Source organism: Haemorhous mexicanus, chromosome 17 (assembly GCF_027477595.1).
Source record: "Haemorhous mexicanus isolate bHaeMex1 chromosome 17, bHaeMex1.pri, whole genome shotgun sequence".
Taxonomy (NCBI): Eukaryota; Metazoa; Chordata; class Aves; order Passeriformes; family Fringillidae; genus Haemorhous; species Haemorhous mexicanus.
The window spans coordinates 14043728-14065394 of record NC_082357.1 but is presented as its reverse complement, the minus strand read 5'-3'; the positions used below and the strand labels follow the sequence as shown (position 1 = coordinate 14065394).

General features: G+C 52.0%; 1 protein-coding gene across 9 annotated transcripts in view; it reads right to left on the bottom strand.

Moving 5' to 3' along the window:
• The window catches only part of MPRIP (myosin phosphatase Rho interacting protein), a 73607-nt gene that overhangs the window by 19871 nt on the left and 32069 nt on the right, over positions 1–21667 (bottom strand). For 4 of the 9 annotated variants that reach the window (XM_059861814.1, XM_059861815.1, XM_059861813.1 and 1 more), the window contains exons 5-14: positions 20379–20463; positions 16789–16999; positions 15875–16391; positions 9873–10014; positions 9261–9377; positions 7037–7093; positions 5885–5953; positions 5567–5656; positions 5024–5133; positions 158–743 (exon numbers count right to left, since the gene is read on the bottom strand). In XM_059861814.1, the coding sequence (XP_059717797.1) occupies positions 158–743; positions 5024–5133; positions 5567–5656; positions 5885–5953; positions 7037–7093; positions 9261–9377; positions 9873–10014; positions 15875–16391; positions 16789–16999; positions 20379–20463 (1984 nt within the window). The remainder of the gene's footprint in view (positions 1–157; positions 744–5023; positions 5134–5566; positions 5657–5884; positions 5954–7036; positions 7094–9260; positions 9378–9872; positions 10015–15874; positions 16392–16788; positions 17000–20378; positions 20464–21667) is intronic. The other 5 variants (XM_059861818.1, XM_059861821.1, XM_059861822.1 and 2 more) reach the window with 3 other exon arrangements.

Genomic DNA, 21667 nt, shown 5'->3' with positions numbered 1-21667 from the left:
GCCAGCTCCCCAAGGAACCTATAGCATCCCTTCTAGTTGCTATTATGAAGGAGGAATATTTACACGTAGTTTTAAGCCTATATCACACTCCCTACAGCCACCCCAGTGGCCTGAAGGCCATTGTGGCAGGCAGCCTGCACCCTAGACACCCCTTTACCTCCTTCTCCAGCAGCGTGGTCAGGTGCTGCTTCGTCAGCCCCTCTTCCCGGTCCTCGGCGTGGGTGAGGTGCAGGGGTGTGATGGGGATCTGCTTCTCCTCCCGTAGCGGAGTGGTCTCCACCTGGTGCCAGCGCTGCTCGATCTCCACGTGGACGTTCTGCGGTTTGATGTCTGCAGGGACAGGCAGGATCCTGTCCACCTCCATCCTCAGCGCCTCTTCTGACCCTGCCCCGTCCACGGCATCGATCATCTCGAAGCGCTTGCGCCGCTCCTCCCGCCGCCGGGCCCGCTCCCGCTCCAGCTCTCCGGGGTCGGTGTCGGCAGCTCCGGTGTCCCTGGGGAAGGCGGCCGAGCCGCTGCTGGCGGAGTCCGCGGCGTTCGCACGCTCCTGCACCAGGGCCTGCTGGATGGGGCGAAATTCAGCCCAGTCAAAGGTCTTGGACCGTCCTTCTCGTCGGCGCTCCCGGGCACGGCTCCGCTTCTGCTCCGTGTCCAGCTCGGCTTGTTCCGCATCCGGCTTCTCGCTGGGCTTTGGGCCGGTCTCGAAGGAAGAGCCTGTTTTGCTTTTCTCTTCCGGCAGCGAGCTGTGAGGACAGAGAGAGGGTGAAGGAAAGTGTCAGTGGGTGCTGGAGACAGCCAGGTGCTCCCATGCATGCCTCCAAGAGCCAGGTGGAAAAGGGCTGCTGGAAGCCCAAGCCAATGCCACATGGGTGCCCCCTGCCCCTCCATCTCCCCTCACCCCTCGGGCGCAGGAGCTGTTGCTGCCCTTCCCCAGGATGTGCTGGTGTGCAAAGCCTTGGTGCAAGCGGCCCCAGCTGCTCCTGGGATACCCTGGCACCGGGAGAGCGGCTGATCCCAACCTTGTTCCTCCTTGGCAGCCACACTGGGGCCAGTGACCATGAGCAAGCAGCAACCCATGGCTGAGGCAGCGACCCCAAACTGTGCTGTCAGAGGTTCCAACAGCCCCTCCAGCCCCCAGGCCGTGGGACTCCATGCACACCCCATCTGGCATGGCCACAGTCAAGTGCTTGTGGGAAAGATGCCACCAATCCCACCAAAGCCAGGCTGGCTTCGGAGCTGTGGGGTGGAGAAGCACAGAGCAGCTCTGAGAGTCTTGGGAAACGAGGGTAAGGTTCCCCTTCAGCTTGGAAAAGTATTAATGGGTCCATAACTTCTCCGTGCCACTACCTGCACTGAAGGCACAGACCTCCTCAGGGCAGCCAGCCCCACAGACAGCAGGGGCAGCCCCCTAGCACTGGGCAGCCCCCTGACATGGGCAGGGGTGGGTGCAGCAAGGAGAGCACGTTACTCAACACGTCACAGAAATCACTGAAAATGCCAATTTCTCAAGCAAGGAAAGGTTTTTAGTGCTGAGTTAGAGGGTGGTGGGTTGAGCAGGGAGACATACTCATCAAGCAGGGAAAGTTAATAGGGGAAGGCAACACCATTTCTAACCTACAGATAACCCATAATGCAGTATTAGCTTATTAAATACGGACATGCCAGCCCTGTAACATGCAGAGCAAAATTAAACCAGAAAACAGCAGTATGCTAAGTCTGTGGAGGAAAACTGTCCCAAGGGAGTAGTGGGCACTTGCTGAGCTGTCTTTGCTACCCAAAGCTCCAAAAGCTGCCTCCCAAGGCACAGTCCTACTACTCAGGCTGACTCCTGGCTCTCCCTGCTTCCAGTATAACCACAGCATCTCCAGCCTCCAGCAGGGACTCAAGAAGCTTTGTGCAAGAGCTGGAAAGCAGCTCACTGGGACCTTCACTACAGGCTCTGACCCATGGGACCCCATGCACGGGGACTGCCAGGATCAGGAAGAGCAGCAACAGCAGCAGCAGCAGCAGCAGCAGCAGCATCACAGCTTCTCCCACCTCAGAAACACAGCCCAGCCCCCAGCCAAGAACCTCATGGATGTGCATATGCCCAAAACAAAGGATGGAGCAGAAGACATGGCTCTGTGTGGGCTAGTATCTTCCGATGCACTGTCATCCAGCAGCAAACCACAGGCTCAGTAGAGCTGGGTTTTGAGAGACTCTGGCAGATACAGGCTAAAACCAGCTCAGAGATAATTCCTCCTTCAGTGCTGTCACTTGCAGCTAATAAAATAAACCCAGAAGGCACAACGATGAAATGTCACTGCTCCTCACCCATGATACTGCACGATTCCAAAGCCAGGCTCCAATCTGGAGTCAGTTAGTGATTACAGCTGCATTTTAAAGTAAAGCAGGGATGAGACTGAATCTTAAAATGGAGAAGAGCATTAGGAAAGAAATGGGGGTCCTGGGGCCCACTGTATGGTGTTGGGACACAGATATTTTGCTGCTCTTATTCCCATGTGGAAGAACCTTGGCATTGCTAGAGGTGACATCTCTTGCGAGCTCATTTCTCCTCTGCTGCTTTCCAAAGGGCATGGGATGTGGGTCAGGGAGTAGAGGGATGGCCGCTGGGAACGAAGTGAAGACACTCAGAAGGTTGACCCAAAGTTTCTCATTTCATCTCCTGCAAGTGCCCCACGGCTATTAATTCTGCTCAACCATTTCACATCTCCTTCATCACAGAGAAATTAATTCATATCACACAGGAAGGGGGTGATCTTTGCCTCCCAATGGTATTTATATGTTAAAATAAAAAGGCTTTTTTTAATAGGGGTGGGTGTGGGAGTGGTGCAAGCTGCAAGCTGAGCACGCTGTGGCAAGAAGAGCACAAAGGTTGCAGGGAACTGGGGTGCACTGGGGAACCCAGCCTCACAAGGGCTGTGAGCTCAACATGGATCCAGTTCTGAAGCAGCCACTTTCGTTCATGGGGGTATTTCCTATTTGCCCCATCATCATTAGCAGACTGTAATTAGTGCCTCTGCAGATTGCAGGGTACTGCTGAGGGCAGGGAGCAGTGCAGCATCTGCTGCCCATGCCGGGTGCTGACACATGCAGCAATGTAAACCATCATTAGGGCTCAAGAAACCAAGACAAGGAGTGTTTGGCTGGGTGGAGCCATGGCAGCAGGTTAATGAGACACAGCTAAGGGCTGCAGGTGTTTGTGGGACCATCCTCAGGGGTGGGTGGGCACTGCTGCCCCCCCAGCACACCGAGCATAACACCCCGCCACTGTGCCAACGCCTGGCACCCGTTCATGCTGAGCCGTGGGCAGTTTGTCCTTCCAGCAGCCCCCTTCACTCACTGCTTCCCTGGTGCAGAATGCAATGGCATCCCAAAGCCAGGTGGGATGGGCTGGGATACCCCACACTGCTGCAAAGGGCTGCCAGGCAGGCACCAGTGAACACCAGTGTACCCTGCTGCACACACAGAGCAGGACTCCAGCAACGTGAGTAACCCACGGCACCAGCTCGGTGGGAAACCACAGAAGCACACACACATCATTCATTCCCTTTCCCCAGCTCAGGATTGGTTCACAGTCTGTTTGTGCAGTGTAACAAGTTACTGCCCAACCGGGACCTGCGCCTGGACCCTCTCAGAGGGAAAGCCAAGTGAAACCACTCTGTGTGGGCTTGGAGCAGGTGCAGACAGTGAGCACAGGGCTATCGTGCTGCAGTAACCTGTGAGCAACCATTAATACATCTGGCTCTTTAAAGGCAGAGAGGTCCCCGCAAATTTCCTTGGTCTTCATCTTCGTATCTAGTCACATCGGAAGATACCAGTGTGGGGAAACCAAGGGTCAAGACCAGGTTGCTTCTTCCCTTCTCTCTGGTTTTTATTTAAAGGAAAAAAAAAAAAAGGAAGGGGAGGAAGAAAAGAAAGAAAAAATAAATGGAAACTGCAGGACTTCCCATCCGAGGTGCAGAAAAGGAGGAGCATGCAGTGAATCACGAGATATACAAACCACAGAACGTTAATACAGGAGAGAACACAGTTTTCCAACCTGGGCTTCAGCACGGATAGTTTCAAAGAGAAGTTTTTCCTGGGATTGCATGGAAATCAAACATACACAGAAGTGAGGAGAAATGCGGCTTCCATGAGACCCCTGTGAAATCCACCAGAGCTCGGGCATGGCTGGGAAAACAACGGCTGAGGGCTAAGCAGGATGGGGAAAGAGAACCTGGAGCATCTCCAGGTCAACAGCGCTGGGTGAGAAGAGCCATTCCATCAACACAGGAACAAACCTGGCAAAAACCTGCTGGCTGCAGCTACAGTAAGGACAGGAGATGGAGTTAGTGGTGTAGCTGTGTCCACACAGCCTGTTAGAGGTGGCCTGTATGAGTGTGGCCAGCACAGACAGCTGTGAGGAGGCCAAACACCCTGTACACACAGCCAGAAGTGCCCACAGAAGGTACTCTGTGACACAGGAGGTCCCCTTCCTCTGGCACTGACGCAGGAGGAGACACCAGCATTACTACAGCTTAAGGGGAATGAGCTGCAGCAGCTTTCTGGAAGATCAGAAGAGGAGGAAAGATGATTTCCTGGCTGGAGTTTAAAATAGATCAGAGCCAAACAGTTTCTAAACTGAACCCTGGGCTCCTGCTGCTGTGACCCATAGAGGGGCTGGGCAGCTCGTGCTGAACAGTAGCCAGAGGAAAGGGTGAACCCAGCACAACTGAATCCAATGGTTTCACAATACCTGGTGGGAATCCAGACGAGCCTTGATATAGGAACAGTATTTCATATTCCTATGCACAAATTAAAACCACATTTTCAACCCTCTTTGAAATCTGCACGTGTAAGAATAACTCGGCATATCAGTGTCCCCACAACGTGTATCCAAATTAAGCTCAGAGAAATGTGAGAAAGAGCTGCAGCTTCCAGGAACAGACAGGCTCAGAAAGAGGAAAGAAAAGGGATGAGGGATGAGTTACTCCTGCACAGAAAACCAGACAGCAGCAGGGGCTGCTATAGCCCCCCTTACCTTGTTACATCAGGAGCAGTGGTGGGGCGAACGTGTTTCATGATGGTCTGGATCCAGTTGCGGCGGATGCCTGATGTCATGGCAGAGAGGGTGAACTCCCCTTCCTTCGTCTACAGAGAGAGAAACAACAGCTCAGAGCAGGTGATTGCACCCACCAGCAGCTTCCCAACTCCCCAAGACCACTCTGCATCCATCCCCAAGCCCCCAGTGCTAGGGCACTGCTTGCTGGCCACACAGAGGTCAAACCCAGCCCCTCTGTCCCCCAAGCACACTCCCAGTGCGAATTAACATTTCTCAGCAATCAGGATGATTCTGCCACAGGTGAGACCCTAAGGCTGTGACAAAACCTTCCCTTTCCCCCTTCCTTTTCTGACAGTCAAAAAACTGGCTCTCAAGCCCAAGGCCACAGCTCTCTGGAGCACTGTGGGGGGATGCTGAGTGGCCTCTCTTGGGTGTTTGGGGAGATGTTCCCCTTGTCATGGACAAGCATCCCCACCAGCTGTCCTGCAGCTGGACTCTTCCTCCTCCCCACATTTTCCTCACATGGATCTGGAAGCCGTAGTTCCGCTGAACTGGGTACTCAGTGACATCGTAGCACGTGGATAAATCGATTTCTCCATCCAGGTCAGCTGCCTGCAGAGGGAAAACGTAAAATAAGGAACAAAGCTTTGCAGCTCCAAAGCATGGTGAGCTTGCAGGAAGACACAGCAGGCCCCTGAGAAGCACAAAGCCCTGAAGGGGCTCCAGGACTTTGGCATCTGGGAATGGGGGCACTGAGGGAGGCAGTGACCTGCCCAGGATCCGTCTGGGAGCACCAGGAGCTGCCCTATAATGGGCTGAACACTGACAGAAGACACTTACCTCCTCTGCCACTGAATCCTGGTAGTATCTCAGGCTCTGGTCAGTCAGCACAAACCAGTGCTTCTTCCACTAGGAAGTAACAAAGATGGAGCAGTTACAATCCTGCTCCTTCCCATATTCATGGCTGCTTGTCACAGGTCAACCATCAGAGCTGCCCTGCAGGAAGCAGCTCGATGCCTGTCCCTCCCATCTCCACACATGGCTGCATGAAGGCCACTCCATGGGAAAGGGGAGACCCAAACAGGCAGCAGTGCAAAGGACAGTGATGGTTTCCTGCCACCCTGCACAGTACCAGACACTGAGAGATGAGGCTTTTAGGGACTGAAGCCTTTTTAGCACAAAAAAAAGTAATAAGACATTCATATTTTATCTACAGTACCTAGAAATTGAGTTGGGAGTCTATTCCTGGCCCTTGCTCTGTACAAATCTGCCTCCTGAATGCTTCCAGCACAGGCTCACCCAAGGCAGCTTTCAATCAATAAAGCACTCGCTCCAGCTGCCAATTCCCCTTTGGCTGTCTATGGATGTTCCTTGGACCTAGGGGTACCCACAGAAGAGCCTGGGCCACCCACAGCCACAGGCAAATTGCCCTGATTTTCCCTGACAGCTGAGTAGGAGGGAAGGGGTGGTTTGCAAACAGCCAGGGCCATCTACGCTGCCTCGGCATCAGTGCCCACTCCTAAGGCTCCAAGAGAGCAGAACATCCTGCATTCCCTTTGGGAATTGGCAGCAGGAAAGTGGCACCAGCTGCTTCCCTCAAAGCCATTTATTTATTTATTTATTGCCATTTCCCTGGCACTCAGGAGACTTTACCTGAGCCTCATTTCTGACACCAAAGAGGTCGCTGGGTCACAAGGGAGACGAGAGTAATAAATAGGGAACAGGAACATGAAACCAGTGCTGCCATCCAAGCTGCCCTGGCTCCCTAGAAACCCACGTTATAATATCCACCTTTGAAACCAGGACAGAGCAACAGCAATTCCCACTTCAAGAGAAGTCAAATACTGATCTACCCAGGACACTGGGGCTCCATCAGCACCGAGAGCTGCTCCATACGCAGCCAACACAGGATGTTAGAGTGAGCTGCCAGAAACCAGGACTGACCACAGCACCAAACACTGACATGAAGGGCAGAGCTTTCTCCTGACTCACCTGCCCATCCTCATACTGCTTTGTCAACCAGCCCTTCTTGAAGTTCAGCAGATCAGGCTGGAAGAAAGGAGAGAGGGATCAGGAGATGGAAAAAGTGTCTGTGCCCAGAAGGCAACAGCAGCGAGTTGATAAAATCCAGCAGAGCAATGAAAGAGACCAAAACCAGTTAAATTCACAGAATCATACAATAGTTTGGGTTGGAAGGGCCTTTTAAAGGTCATCTACCCCAAGCTGAATCATTACACTGCATGGTGGCTAAATGTTTGCTCCCAGGAGGAATGGAGACCTCTGCTCAGTTTATTCAGGCTGTTCCCTTCCTACCATTTCTCCTGCAGTTTCCTACAGCTACACGAGGATTGCAGAGAAAGGATAAACAAGGAATTAGCAAGACTTTAGGCAGTTTTACTCTCTATTATATATTATGAAAGAAAAATGATGTGCTATTGATGCAAGGCTGCAGGGTTCAAAACAGGCTGTGTTCCCAAGGCTGGAAATACAGGGAATCTGAGCCCTGCACCACCCAAATGACACCTGCTTTTCCCTGCAACGTGGGTGCATGGGGATGTTAAATTCCTGAAGAAAGCAAGCAGGACAGTGTGGGATAACTGCTGCCAGCCCCTCCTCCCAGCCCTGCCTGTGTGCAGGGAAGGATGTGGTGGAAATGCTTGCACTCCCCCGAGGCTGAGCTCCTCCAGCTGCTCCACGTGCTGCAGAGTGGAGGAGGAAAACACAGCAGTGTGTGAAATCCAGCTGCAGCATCTGAAATGGGCTACAGCAAGGGCAGCAATGGAAATTGGGTCTGGGAGCCTATTCAATCAAACTTGTGGGGCAGCACATCCCATACTTGAGTGATCCTGTGGTGGTGGGAACCCAGTCCTGCCCCACAAAAACACTGGGGAAAGTAAAGTACTGAATTATAGAATGTTTTGGGTTGGAAGGAACAGTAAAATCATCTTGTTCCAAACCCCTGCCATGGGCAAGGACACCTTCCACTATCCCAGACAGCTCCAAACCCCATCCAACCTGGCCTTGAACACTTCCAGAGATGGGGCAGCCACAGCTTCTCTGGGCAACCTGAGCCATTGCTTCACCACCCTCACAGGGAAGAATTCCTTCCTAATATCTAATCTAAACCTGCATGACTTTCTTCCCTTCACTAGATAATGTGCATTGCCACTTCATATGCACTTATTGGACTTTTTATTCTCACCAGGAATTTAAAAATCACTCTTGTGGCTGTACAAGTCTACAGGACAAGCTCCAGAAACATCAACCTACTGCATTTTTCTGATAAGTCCTTGAACAGAAGCTGTCCATAAATAAAAAATGCAACTTGTATTTACAGTAGCTCTGTAATCTATTTGAGAGATTAGCAAGTGTATTTATTTTGTCCCCACAGAAGGGTGGTGAGGGAGAGGAGAGTACTTTGTGTTTATTCTGTACTGTTTGCCTCCAGGTCTGGTGAGCATTTGAAATATGCAAAGGGAGGAAAGCTCAAGAGGGAAGGTTCAGCCCTTCCTTGCAGCCTTCATCCCACTCACACCCACTTCCAAGTGCATAAACATCAAGGAAATGGCATTAGAAAACTGGGACATGTGTTTGCTCAGCCTGGTCTGTGTCCCTGCCCCTGGCAGGGGAGTTGGAACAAGATGATCTTTAAGGTCCCTTCCATCCCAAACCATTCTGGGATTCTGTGATCCTATGAAAATACCACAGCCATAACACAGCAGCTGGTCCAAGTCCAGAAACTGGACTGACTTTCTGCTGAGTTGGAAATGTCCTGCTGCAGCCTCTGCTGGGGGACACCATGGGGCAAAGAGGGGCTCTGGCCAGGTGAGGTGACCTCAGAACTTCTAGGGTAACCTATAGCATGAGTGTCTGACACATCACACAAAGCATCAAGGAAATGGGATATTCCAGGGGAAAATAACCAGAGCAGGGTCTGCTTCATAAGCTGCTGCTGTAGTCTAAGGAAAAGTGCTCCTCACAAGACTCTGAGTTTTAATTTCTGCAACAGGCAAAAAGTGTGGCCCTTTTCCAGCTGGGCCCCTGAGGCTTTCTGCATTGGCCACCCCTGATTCAGGTTCCTGAACCTGCTCCAAGTATCCCACATCCCATGTGCTGGCTGTGAGGAAAGCAGCAACAGTCCAGTTTTTGTGGGACCTTCTGGGAAGGGCCTCTCATGTCCTTCCCCAAGGCAGGGGACACCCCCCTGGTGGCTCACCGTCATAGAGGACTCCGTGGACCTTCTGTCCAGTGACTTTGCCCGGCGGTGTGGGGACAGAGGTGACGCAGACACGTCCAGGATGGAGCCCACGGCTGCTCCTTCACAAGTGAAGTCCTGGGTGAACAGCATTAGCCCAGATCAGTGCAGGAACTAGGACAGAGTCCTGCTCTCCTGGCTCATGGCATAAAAATCTGCTTTATTTAAGGGGCATCTCAGGCTCAGAACAAGTGTCATTTCCTTGGCAATACATTTTTTGTCCTTTCAGGCACTAATTTGTTCCCATTATACCCAAGCAAATCTGGGACTCTCAAACATGTTTCTTTTGTTACTTCACTCTATCCTGATGTGTCCTGCCATGCCAGATCTGAAGTTTCCCTCTGTATTATGAAGAAGAAGAGACAGTCTGATTTTCTACTCCAATCTCCCTGGGCCAAGGGAGCAGAGCAGGAAAATTCGCACACACTCAGCACACACAGAGGTTCAGCTCCTGCAGGAGCTGCCTGCGACTCCAAATCCACATCCAGGGACAAACCCTGCAGCTAAACCCTCACTCCTGGGCTGCAGGATTCCAGGTTTTATCTTCCAGGACTCCTTGGCTGAGGATCTTACCCGTTTCCTTGGGAAAACCCTCTTCTCACTCCTGCCCTGCCGCGTCTCGCTGGACAGGGCGGCGCCTCCCGGCGCGCTCGTTTCCATGTGCTCCGCGTTCTCAATATCCAGTGCCTCGAATTTCTCAATCACCTGGGATCTCCTGCAAAACAGGGACAAAAGGGAAACCAGAGATGCTTTAAACACAAGAGCAGCAACTGCGTGGAGCTGTACAACCCCATAAGTTTAGGGTCACAGAATTGCTCGACCCAGAGTTCATGCACACCTGGCTTTTGGTCCCTGTTTCTCTGTGAGCTCTGACATGGCCAAATCCAGGGTAAAAACCCTGATGTGACATCATTTTACCCACAAAGTGGGGAAAAACCTAACATTATTCACCTAGCATCTTCTTCAGCAACTAGAAACCTCTCAAAAAACTCAGCAATAACTCTTTATTTATGATTTTTACAGCCCCTTGGGAAGTAGGGATTATGGAGCAGCTTTGGCTTAAGCTTTGCCTCCACCCTCTAGCACTGGGGCTCTCAATTGCACCCCAGACCCCTGACACATCACACCAAGCTGGAGTGCAGAGGTAATGGGTGGCTCTGGGTCCCCCAGTGTGTTCACTGCAACAGAAACCCTCTAAAAACTCAGCTCCACATGGGGAACAACCACAAGACCGCATGGAGCAAGGGGTGTCTACAGTTCTGGCTCACAGGAGGTACCAGCTGAAAGGGCCTGAGGAGATGAGGAGCACCCTGTACCATGTCAGGGCACTCCCTGCAGAACCTGGGGCCTTTCCCTCCTCTTAACTGGGCTGAAAATCCAGTCTGGACATCAGAGGGCACGACCTGGGCTCTCAAACACTGCCTTGGTGGCCCATTGCACTGTGGCACTTGTGTCTCTGAGGATGGAGAACTATGAAGAAATGTGGAAGGAGAAGGAGCCAGCCCTGGATTAAACCCAAACTGGATTCTATTAAGGACAAGCAAACAGGTGGAATTAGAAGTGCTGTATCAGCATGAGAAGCTGCTTGCTGACCCACAGGAGAGGAATTTCCAAAGAACCTGCTCGTGTCTAAGTTTGCATTTCCAGGGGTTCAGGAAAGTATCAGCCTCAAGTCTTCAATCACAAACTGGGAATATAAAGCAATAACCCACCACCAGCACATGCCAGCTGTGCTCCAAGCTGTGAGGCTTAAAGTTCAATTTCAAACCTCCCCAAAAAACTCTGTAGAGTTGGTTTATTGACGCAAAATTTGGGCCCACATGTGCCACATCTAAACTTGGGGCTGCTCGCTCTGTGTGAGCCTCTGATGTGCATGAAAATCACAATGGCAACCACATGAGGGATAACAGGTTATCCAAAATAAAAACATTTTTAACACTTTCCACAAAGAGGAACAGCAGGTTAAGGGTTCAAAAACCATGAGATGTTCAGTTTTCAACCAATATTTGCACCAACTTCTATAAATGAGACAATCAGTCTGAGCACATCCCATCTCCTGGGGGGTTGGGGCCCCCCACTGCTGCTCAGAGCCAGGCTGCCAGGACACAACCAAAGAGGAAGGGACAAAATTGGTGGGGAAGACGTTCCTTTGTAAATTTCAAGATCTTTGATGGTTTTAGGGGACAACTGTTCAGCCCCTGCAAACTGGGAGTGGGTAGATCCCAGGCTCGTTCAGAGCTCCCAATTTCCCTGGGATGTTCTGTTCATGAGAAGCCTGACATAGGCCAGGCTGTGAAGCATAAATCCATGTTCTGTGTTCACTGACAGACAGGGAACTGTTCTGGAATTGCATTCTTTTAACCCTTTTTATACTGGCCCAGCCTTCTCTGAGTCTCAGTTCAGGAGGGAGGAAAAGGTCCATGAATTAACATTGTCTGTGCCCTATTAGGTGAAGGTCTGAAGAAAAACAAATCAAGAGGAAAAAAAAAAAAAAAAAAGAACAAAACCCAACCAAAAAAAAAACCATAAAAACAAAATCAAAAGCAGGTTGATTTCTCATGAAAGGGGCTGCACCACCAGGTTGTTCTACGGCTTGAGATTGAGATGAGATGGTAGCGAAGCAGGCGAAGTAAAGGTGGACACGTCACACAGCAACACAGCAGGAGAAGGTGGAGAGCAACAAGACCTGGAAGAAAACAAGGCTGGAAAATGAATGAACAGAAGAGGAAATTATATATCTGCATCTACGTACAAAACAAAATCAAAATCATTCCAGTCATTCATCATCAGAAAAGGGAGGAGAAAAATAAATCACTGCAACCAAATCACAGCCCCAAGGGTTAATATCATCCAGATTACAAGAAAGAATCTTTTTTTTTTTTCCCATTAGATCAACATTTCAGAGAGGTTACTGCCAGAGACCCTGGAGGGATGGGGAAGGAAGGGCTCTCTCCCCTTCCCAGGTGTTGGATAGAGCTGCTCGCTCTTCACAGCAGCTCTGGGTGGACAAAACAAGGCTGGGACAGGTATGAAGAAGCTTTTTAAAAGCTGCAGTGCCATTTAGTGCTTTTCAACTACAAAAGCTCATCCCAAGGAATTCCTTGGCCATGCAAGCTGTTAATATTTTCCAGGCCACTAAACCCAGGCTGCAGATCTCAGCTGTTAGTGGAGGGGGTGTGCAGTGGGAAGGAAAGCTCAAAAGACCAGGACGAGCTGTCATTAAAGTGATTTTCTTTGATTGGAAGAAAGGCCTTTATTTTTATTGGATTCATTCATTATTTAGCATCAAGAAAGATAGTGAGCATCAGGAAAAGGAAGAGGCATTTCCCAAGAGGTCCACCAGAATGATGAGGATAGTTTCACAAGGAAAAAAAAACTGTATTTGGGAGAGCAGGAGCTCCTCTGTATGGGGAGAAGCAGAATTCAGAGCAGAGCTTTACACCTCAAGAAACTCCAGAGAAAGAATTTGAGTGAGAGAAGTCTTTTAAGCAATTTCAGGCAATTCTGCTATTAATTGATGCTAAAAATACACCTCAGTCCCTGACCACACTCCTACAGCAGATGTGGCTGACACCACAGTGAACTCTTAACAGTGTGAGAAGAACATCAGGTCAACTGGGAAAGCTGTGGTTTTACATGCTGCACCCCTGGAATAGTGCACAAAACCCCATGTTTGTCAAACAGAAATCCTGAGATGTGCAGGAATTTATCCCTGCAGCTGCAGAGGCTCTCTGGGACATGAGGACTGCTATCTAAGGACTTCCTGCAGCTCTTTTCAGCTGTGATTTTTGTGTGCAACACCTCCAGATTCATCCATGGGGTTTCCAAAGTGCTGCCCCTGCCCTTCTGCCCTAGGGATGGGTCTGAGAGGGGAGACTGGAGATAGCTCCACCTTTCTGGCCTCAATCCCTGTCCCTCAGCCCAGTGTGACATCCTGGTGGGTGCTGCAGCTCTGTCCTGCCACGTGCCAGCAGAGGGAACTCGCACTCTGCTGCTCTGCCAAAATCATGGAGATTATCTCCGGTTTCCTGATTCCTGGTTCTGAGTGGCTGCAAGCTCAGATGTCTGCATGGAGGCAGAGTCAGGTATAAAATTCCTGACCCTAAATCATGTAATATTTCTTGTGATAAGGAAGCAGGATGAGAAGCCTCAGCAAATGGCTTTATCTGAAGCAAAGCCTGCAGGTGTGGCACTCAGGATGCAACACTGGGTACCTGAAATAATTATTTTCCATCCACAGCTCTGACACTTGCACTGATTTACACACCAAAAAAATGGGAGGAAGAGTTGAAAATACCAACAGAATCTGAGTGAGTTCATTTGGCTGCACTGAAAGGCAGATCTGCACGATGCCTGGCTGGTGCCAGTGGGGTTGGCATGGGACAAGTGTCCCCAGACATGTTAGTGGGTTACTGAGAAGGATTATTACAAATGGTGTTAAACCAGGGGGAAAAGCCAACCCCACAGCATGGAAATGAGTTATTGTATCTGCCCAGCCACAAACAGCACAGTCTGAGCTTGAAGGAGAAAAATGAGAGTGACATTGGGACTAAGTAAACTCAAGCTAAAAAGCAGCCAAGCCAAGCTGAGAAGGGTGCTGGGGAATGTTAATTCTCTGGTGCAACACTGGACAGTGCCTCTGTGCCCTGTTGAGTCCACTGAGCTCCAACATGGCTGTCCCAGCTCCAGGACACAAGGCCTCTCCACCCACACCACCTGCACAGCCAATTCCCAGGTTACCAGAGGAGAAAACAAACGTGCCCATCCCTGAACACCCACTGAGCCATCCCTGCTCATGGCACATTCCTCCAGCACCGTGGGCTGTGATCCAGGGCCAAACCCTCTGGCAGGTGGGGACCTCTCCCCCTTCTCTCTGCCATCACCCCCCTCCCAAAAGCTGGACCAGGTTCAGCCCCGTGGGCAGCAAGACCCCAGTGCCTGGTGCAGCTCCTGCTCCTCTCCCTGCACCCGTTCTGCTCGGATAAAAGCCCTGGGCTGATACAGGGGAATTGCTGCCAATACTGATAAAGCAAAAATACTGTTAACAGCCCGAGCCAGGCTGGGAAAAACAGACTTTCCCTGGGAAAAAGCACCCACCAGCAGGCAAGGAGTGGGGCTGACATTAAAAAAGGACTGACTCTGGCAGCAATGTCCTCTCCCAGGCCGTGTTATCTGTTATAATTCTGCTCCCCAGTTCTCTGCAGGAGGATCCCAGTGCTGCAGGATACCCAGGGCAAGGGAATGCACTGGGAATGCACTGGAATGCACAGTGCATTCCTCCTGTTGGCACTGGAGGAATGCACTGCTCTGTCAGGCTGGGGACAGGCACTGGCCAGAGCATCCTGTGCAAGCAAATGCAGCAGGGACACAGTGTCATAGGCAGCACCAGCTCAGCCTGAAAACCAGAGCCACCAGCCTTTTCTCAGCCCTGTCCCTGGCCAGGATGGCCAAGGTGGTATCCTCCTCCTCCATCCTGGGGAAAAGCCAGTTCCCAAGGCAGACAAAGCCAAACCCAAGCTTTCCTCATTTATTCCCAGTGCAGCACTCCCTGCACACACTCTGGGCCAGGTGTGGGATCCTCTTGCCAACTGATGGCACCAGCACAAGGCTGTGCTGCACATCCCAGACCTGCTCCCAGCTCTCGGAAGCCAGTCTGGAAAACAGCCCTTTAGGGGCTGGGAAGGAGCAGAGGAGAAGCTCCTACTGAAACTGTGCGAGAGAGAACATGCCCGGAGGAGAAGCAGGGCAGGAAAATCAGACTGGCAGGCAGCCCTCTCGCCCAGGGCCTGTCTCCCAGTTTGCTCCACTGCCCTCACTGTACAAATGTGTCTCTCCCAGGGCGAGTGGAGCCCATCCTTGGCCTTGCCCAGAGGGCACCCAGCGTGCGCTGCGGATGCCCTCCCCGTCCTCCTCCACACTAAGCTGTTTTGCAGCCTGCTGAGCCCTGCCTTGGCACTGCACCCACCTCTCCCTTCTCTCCCAGATTAATGCTGTGACATTTTGAAACCTCTCTCAGCTCATTAGGCAGTTGCGTAAGGCACCTGGCACTAATGCCACTAGGAGAGCTAACCTAATTAATGGTGCTGGCTGCCAGCGTGTGCCACCAGGGTGGGCATCCAACACCACCCAACACCAGGGCACCTTCAGATTAAATACTAGCAGGAAATTCTTCCCTGTGATGGTGGTGAGACACTAGCACAGGCTGCACAGAGAAGTTGTGGCTGCTTCATCCCTGAAAATGTCCAAGGCCAGGTTGGACAGGGCTTGGAGCAACCTAGGATAGTGGAAGGTGCCCCTGCCCATGGCAGGGGGTGGAACTGAATGAACTTTAAGGTCCCTTCCAACCCAAATCATTTTATATCCCCAGAGCAGCCATGCAGGGTGACACCTGCCCACTACCAATATTAAAGACACCCCACCACCTAGTCAGTGTGAATGGGCACCCTTAAACCCAGGAGCGCTGAAAAACAAAGAGGCTCCACCCAGCAAATTCCACCTGCTCCATCCAGGCTGCGTTGGGGATGCAACCTACTGCTGCTGGAAGCATGCAAGGAGATGAGCCACTCATCCCTTACCTTCTCTCATTCCCAAAGAGCCGGGCCACTTCTTCTCTCCCAGGGCTACGAGCCCGGGTTCTCCGCTCTAGCCGCTTCCTCTCCACCTGGAAGGCCTCACGATTACTGATCCTAATGGCCTTGGGAACGTCGGCCAGGGTGGTGTACTGCCGGCTGGCTTTAAAAGAAAGGGGACGCCCCGATTTCTCAGCTCCCCTTTCTACATCTCTGTTGTTGGAGTCCTTGTGTATGGGGCAACTGCTCTTCGAGTCCAAGGAGTTCAGAGAGAAGCTGTGAATCATTCGGTCGCCTGATCGGACACCTGGGGAAGGAAAGGGCTGGGCATGCTCCTGTGAGGGCGATTTGGGATAACTGTACCTGTTGTTCGGGGTGCTGGGGCTGGGCGGGCTTGGTGGGGGTGGCAGTTGCTGCTCTTCCAGCTTCGAGTCTTGTTTGGTCTTCTCCAAGGAGAAGTATCCGCTCTCGACACGTGTCTTCCGCCCGCAGTCTATCCGGTCTCCGTTCATGGAGCTCTCCTCTAAGGGACAGAGAAGTCACCGTGCTTGGTTTCAAGTCCAAGTTCTGCTTTTAAGAAAGAAACACCCTGATTCCACCCAGGATAGGGGCAGGTGTGAGAGCAAGGTTGGTCTGGGCACCAGCCCCATGCGGTGCTACCTCCTACACCCTTGGCTTTTCCACCCTGAGCAGCCCTCACGCCCATGGCGATGGTGGGATGGTCTGCAGGGAACTGGGGATGCTGATCCAACCCTTGGGCTAGGCTTGAAGATCCGAAAGATCAGAACTTTCAAACCAAGAAATGGGCAGCTGTAGTCACAGCTCTGCAACCATTTCCATCTCTGTCCTTCCCAGCCTGGCAGCAACCACAGCTCCATGGGTGCAAGGCAATGGACACCTCATCCATCCCCATCTCTCACCTTCCTTGCTGTCCAGCACGGGGTCCTTCATGGAGCTGGCAGCCCCAGCCTGGCCTTGCATGGGGCTCTGGGCTGGGCCAATGCCACTGCCCCCATCTGCTTGGTCTTTGCCCCTCATTTCTTCCTGCCAGAGTGTGGACTTGGTGGCAGGGACCTTCTCAGCGCTGGGAATGTTGCTGCTGGTCACAGCCATCTTAGCAGGACCAGGCTCCTAAAAAAACCAGTTGACACAGGAAGTTAGAGAGTTTGCCCCAGCTCCACACTAAGGGTCCCCAAGGGTTTGGCCCTGAGGTGTGACCTCCACATAGCTTGGGTGCTGCCCATGACACGTCTCAGCAGGACAGGGACGGGACAGTGACATGTGTCAGTGCTTCATGCCCTTTCAAAACATTCCCCATCATGTTCAGTCCTTCTCTGCTAACGAGGAGCTCTGGAGCCCATCAGATGATGGATGATGCCCCTTTGGTGGCCACAGCCCGGCCAGCCCAGGTTCAGAATATGACCCAGAAGAGGCAGCAGCTTTCCCAACTCCTTCCTTGGCTTTGTTCATTAGCAGATGTTTTGCTGTTGTCATATTAAACTTCTGCATTCACAGATTATTTTTCTTAAAGCCACCCATAAATCAATGACAATTAACTCCCCTTTGGATTGTGGGAAGTTTTCCAGCTGCTTGTTCCCTTTCCATGGAACAGGGGGGGATACAGGAGTGCACAAACAGACAACTGAAAGCTGGGAACAAGGGCTGCAAAGAGCATCCTCTCTATCCCCTCCTCCCACATCAGGTGGGTTTTAGCACTGCACCTCCATTGGCATTTGCAGGGCTGTGCCAGAGCCACCAGGGATCTCCCAGGGAGTGTGTCCTGGCTCTACACACAGCCATGACAAGCAGCAAATGACCTCAATTAAAAAGAAATCCCCTTGGGAAATTTCACACTAAAGGAATGCAGTGTTGGAGGTAAATGATCCAGAGTTCACAGGCATCCTGCTCAAGGGGACTCTGCTCAGGCAGAGGATCAGGCCAATCTCCAAGGTCCCTTATACTCTCCTTCATTGATCCAAGCCCAAAGCTAATCACCAGCTCAGGATATATATCTTTATATATCTCTTACACACACCCCCACGTAATTATTTGTAGATATGTATTTAATTAGGCAGAGATGTGGGCCAAAAAGAAGTCTGAGAGGGAGCAGAGACATTAACTCTCTCCTGCTCAGGGGTATGAACAACTCCAAGAAGCAGAATGCACCAAAATCAGCAAAACCAGCCTCTGGTTGCATGAGGTGTGTCTGGGCATGCTCTGCTTACCTGAGCCTTCCACACCCCTGTGCAAACCCAGGGCAGAGCCTCAAATCCCACATTTCAGCCCCAAACCCTGCCTCAAGTTCCCATGGGCAGCAGGCAGGCACAGGCATTCCAGTCCCTCCTGCTGACGGAGCACAGCAAAAGCTGAAAGAGAAAACTGCCCTTTTCCCCCTAAAATTGCAACCTGCTTGCAAAGCAAAGTGAAAACACCTAACACTCCCTGTCCAAAAAATCTGCAGCAGGAATGGTATTCCTTGCATTGCTCCCACCCTGCTGATTTTGCAGAGGGATGATGAAAAATGATGGGGGGAGTTGAAAATGACCTTGATGCTCCAAGAGCATCCAGCTGTAACCAAGGTCTGCTGTACCACAGACAAGCAAAAGCTATGGAGAGTGAGAAAAAGAAAGAATTTTATATTCTTTTTTTATATCACAAAGGTGCCCACCCCTCCCAAAACAGCTCTAAGACATGATCTACTGCCTGATTAGTGGGTGGCCATCTTTAGGAAGAATGCAAGCTTTCTCAACCAGCACATGGAGAGCAAGCTGAACAGCAGCCAACTTCAGGAGAGGCCATTTCATAGAGGAGAACTGGTGCTGATTTTCTCCTCAGCATCCTCTTTCCTTCCCTGGACCAGCCACCTGCATCAGCAGGATCTGGGAAACAGAGGAAAGATGCTGCTTCTGCCTTTACAGGCTGCTCCTAAGTGCCTGACACAGCACAGCATCCATCAGCAGCAGTTCCCACATGGAGGTTGGTTTTGCAAAGTGAATTTGAGCCTTTTTCCAGCACTGTGAGGATGGAAGCCATGGGATGGAGAGAGTGGAGGGAGGATAGCAAGTAAGACAGGGTGGTCTGTCCCAAGACAATAGGGCAGTGTGCCACAAGGGTCCCTGGTCCCCATCCCCGAGCACCTGGGGACCCCATCTGCCCACGGGGAGCCGGCATCCTTCCCACAGCCGCTTCCCTTATTTGGTGCTCAGGAGCTCAGATCCTGTACGGTTTCCAAGCAGTTGCCATGGTGATGAAATGTAACCCAGAATGATGTTTTTCTGGCTCTGTGCCTCTTGTCATCTCCACCTCGTCCCCCTCCTGAACCCAGCCTGGGTTTAGTGGTGCACCCTGGCCAGGGTGAGTATCCCTGCCCTGCAGCATCCACTCCCTGGGGTGCCCCAAGTGCAACAGTCCACTTCTTGGGAACTGAGGATTGACAACTCATAACTCATGAAAGGAGGAGGCATCTTCCCTGGAGCATCACCAGAGCCAGCACATATGGGGTTGTTCAGGCTGTGAGGACCCCAGACTTTGGCAAGGGGTGGCTCAGACTTAGAGCTTGGTGTGCAAAAAAGAGTCATCCCCCCACTAACATTTTTCTCATTGCCCAGAACATCTTTATCCAGTGGAGTGATGAAAACTTATTCAAACAAACACTGCACAAAACCCATCCATGGCCCAGTTTGCACCAGGGCCATCCTTGGAACTTCATCAAAGAGGACCTGAAAACCAAGGCTCAGGGAAGCCCTGATGCTGGTCTTGGTCCCCCAGCACAGCTGGAGGAGCCCTCCCAGCCAGTCCCCTGTGGTGGTGGGACAAACAGCCAGAGGTCAGGCAGCCTCAGGGACACGGCTGTTCTCAGCCCCAGCGAGGGACGAGGGTGGCCCTGGGGTCACGTTCCCCATCTGTGGGACTGTCCCCCATTCCAGCCACGTGGGAGCCAGGCAGGAACGAGTGAGTCAGAGCCGGCCCCACTTTTTACCATTTATAGTCAAAGTGAGCACGAAGCCACTGGCGGGTCCCTGGAGAGCCCAGCTCCGGCCCCCGGAGCTCCCAGCCTGGCCCTGGCCTTTAGTATTTTCCTTTCATTCCCATTATCTCTGGGGTCATCTCTAAGGGAGTAACTGGAGCCCGATGGAATTTCATCCTGTTTCTGAGGAAAAGGCCCATGAACAGCACCTCTCCCTGGTCCCCCATGGGGACCATGTCACTTTGTGGCCACTCCCAGGACTGTGTGCAGGGGTGGCACCACAAAACAGCACACGGGGCAGAATGTGGCCCCAAAGCAGCCAGGAAAGCAGGAGTGTGTGACCCTGGAAGTGATGACCAGGAATTAATTCACACCGATCTGCTGCCCTGGTTTGCCCCAGCTCTCACCCTCCACACAGGCAGCACCAGAGGGCTGGTGATCCCTATGGCCTGGGGGGATCTACCCCAGAACCAGAGCAAGACCATGGCCTTGAGAGGGAGGCAAGGGACTGGGTGACAGTGTGTGTGCGTGTCCCTGGGTTACCTGGGGAGTTGGGGGCTCTACCTTCCTCTTCTTCTTCTGATTCTGCTTGTTTGTCCTGGGATAGACGATCAGCATCTCCAGCCACCTGCAGGCAGAGAAAGCAGAAGGTGAGGTCTTTTGCCACAGCGACAGGAGTGATGCTGACCTGGTCAGGGTCAGCTTGCTGAACAATAGCCAGAAACCATCCCAACCAGCTCCTGGGGGAAAAATAAGGCAGGAGAAGAGAGATGACCCCAGGGCGCTTTGGCTCAAACCCTGCTCTCCGCAAAAGTGAGGCCACAGCCAAGGCTGACATGAGGCAGGGATTCAAGGATCCTGAAAGACAGTAGAGAGGGACAGAGCCTCCAGCAGGACCGTCCCCTTGAGCCATGCCAACACCCGCACACTGCAGACAAAGCGCTTTTGTCCACGGAAGAGCAGCATGAACTCGGCATTGAGAAGTCCCGTGTCCTCCCACCGTGGCCTGACAACCTGCCCCCACATCTCTGAGAACTCCACAGGGATCCCTGGACCACTGGGAAACATTCCCACTTCAAATGTCCCTGCTCCCCTTTCCTTCTCCCCCTGTTTTGCACGCTGCTGCTGTAAAGCGTTCAGAGATGACAACATCAAGTGGGGTTTGGTGAAGCAATGAACGCCAGAAGCACAGAATGAACGTGAAACCAATTCTCCCCCAGCCAGGGAAATCTTCCTGTCGTGCTGCAACTGCAAACAAAACCAGCCTGGCTCGGCCCCAGAGTGGGACTGCTGGGGGATGATTAATGCCTGCAGTCAGGAGCAAAAGCACTGCTTCAAAACCCATTGCTGGGCTGATGAGCAATAAATCAGCCCCACCTCGCTCCGCAATGCCTCTCCCTCCCACGGCAGGCAGGACCAGCAACAAAGGCTGAGCTGGGAACCAGAGCGTGGGGAGAGGGTGGAGAGAGCAGGCCATGGGGGCTGGCCATGGTTTGGGGCAATCACTGCTCCTGCCAGGGAGAAGAAGAGCTCACTCCCCTGTGCTGTGATTCCCACATGGCTCTGCATCCTGGCTCCACGGCCACTGCAGCACCTCGCTGTGAATGGGGCTGGGGAGACAGGTTTGCAAACCCAAGGCTCACCTGTGCTCCCTTGTCTCAGTAGGGCAGGGAAATTTCAATGCATGAAAACACTCATCTGGTCAAAATCACAAATTCTTGGTAGAAAAACACCTACTTCAACAAGCATTTACAGAACAAGGGGAGTCTCAAGCAAAGATAAGGCTTGGAAATAGAAATCTCAGCAGAAAGTGCTGACTCTGCTGCTGCCAG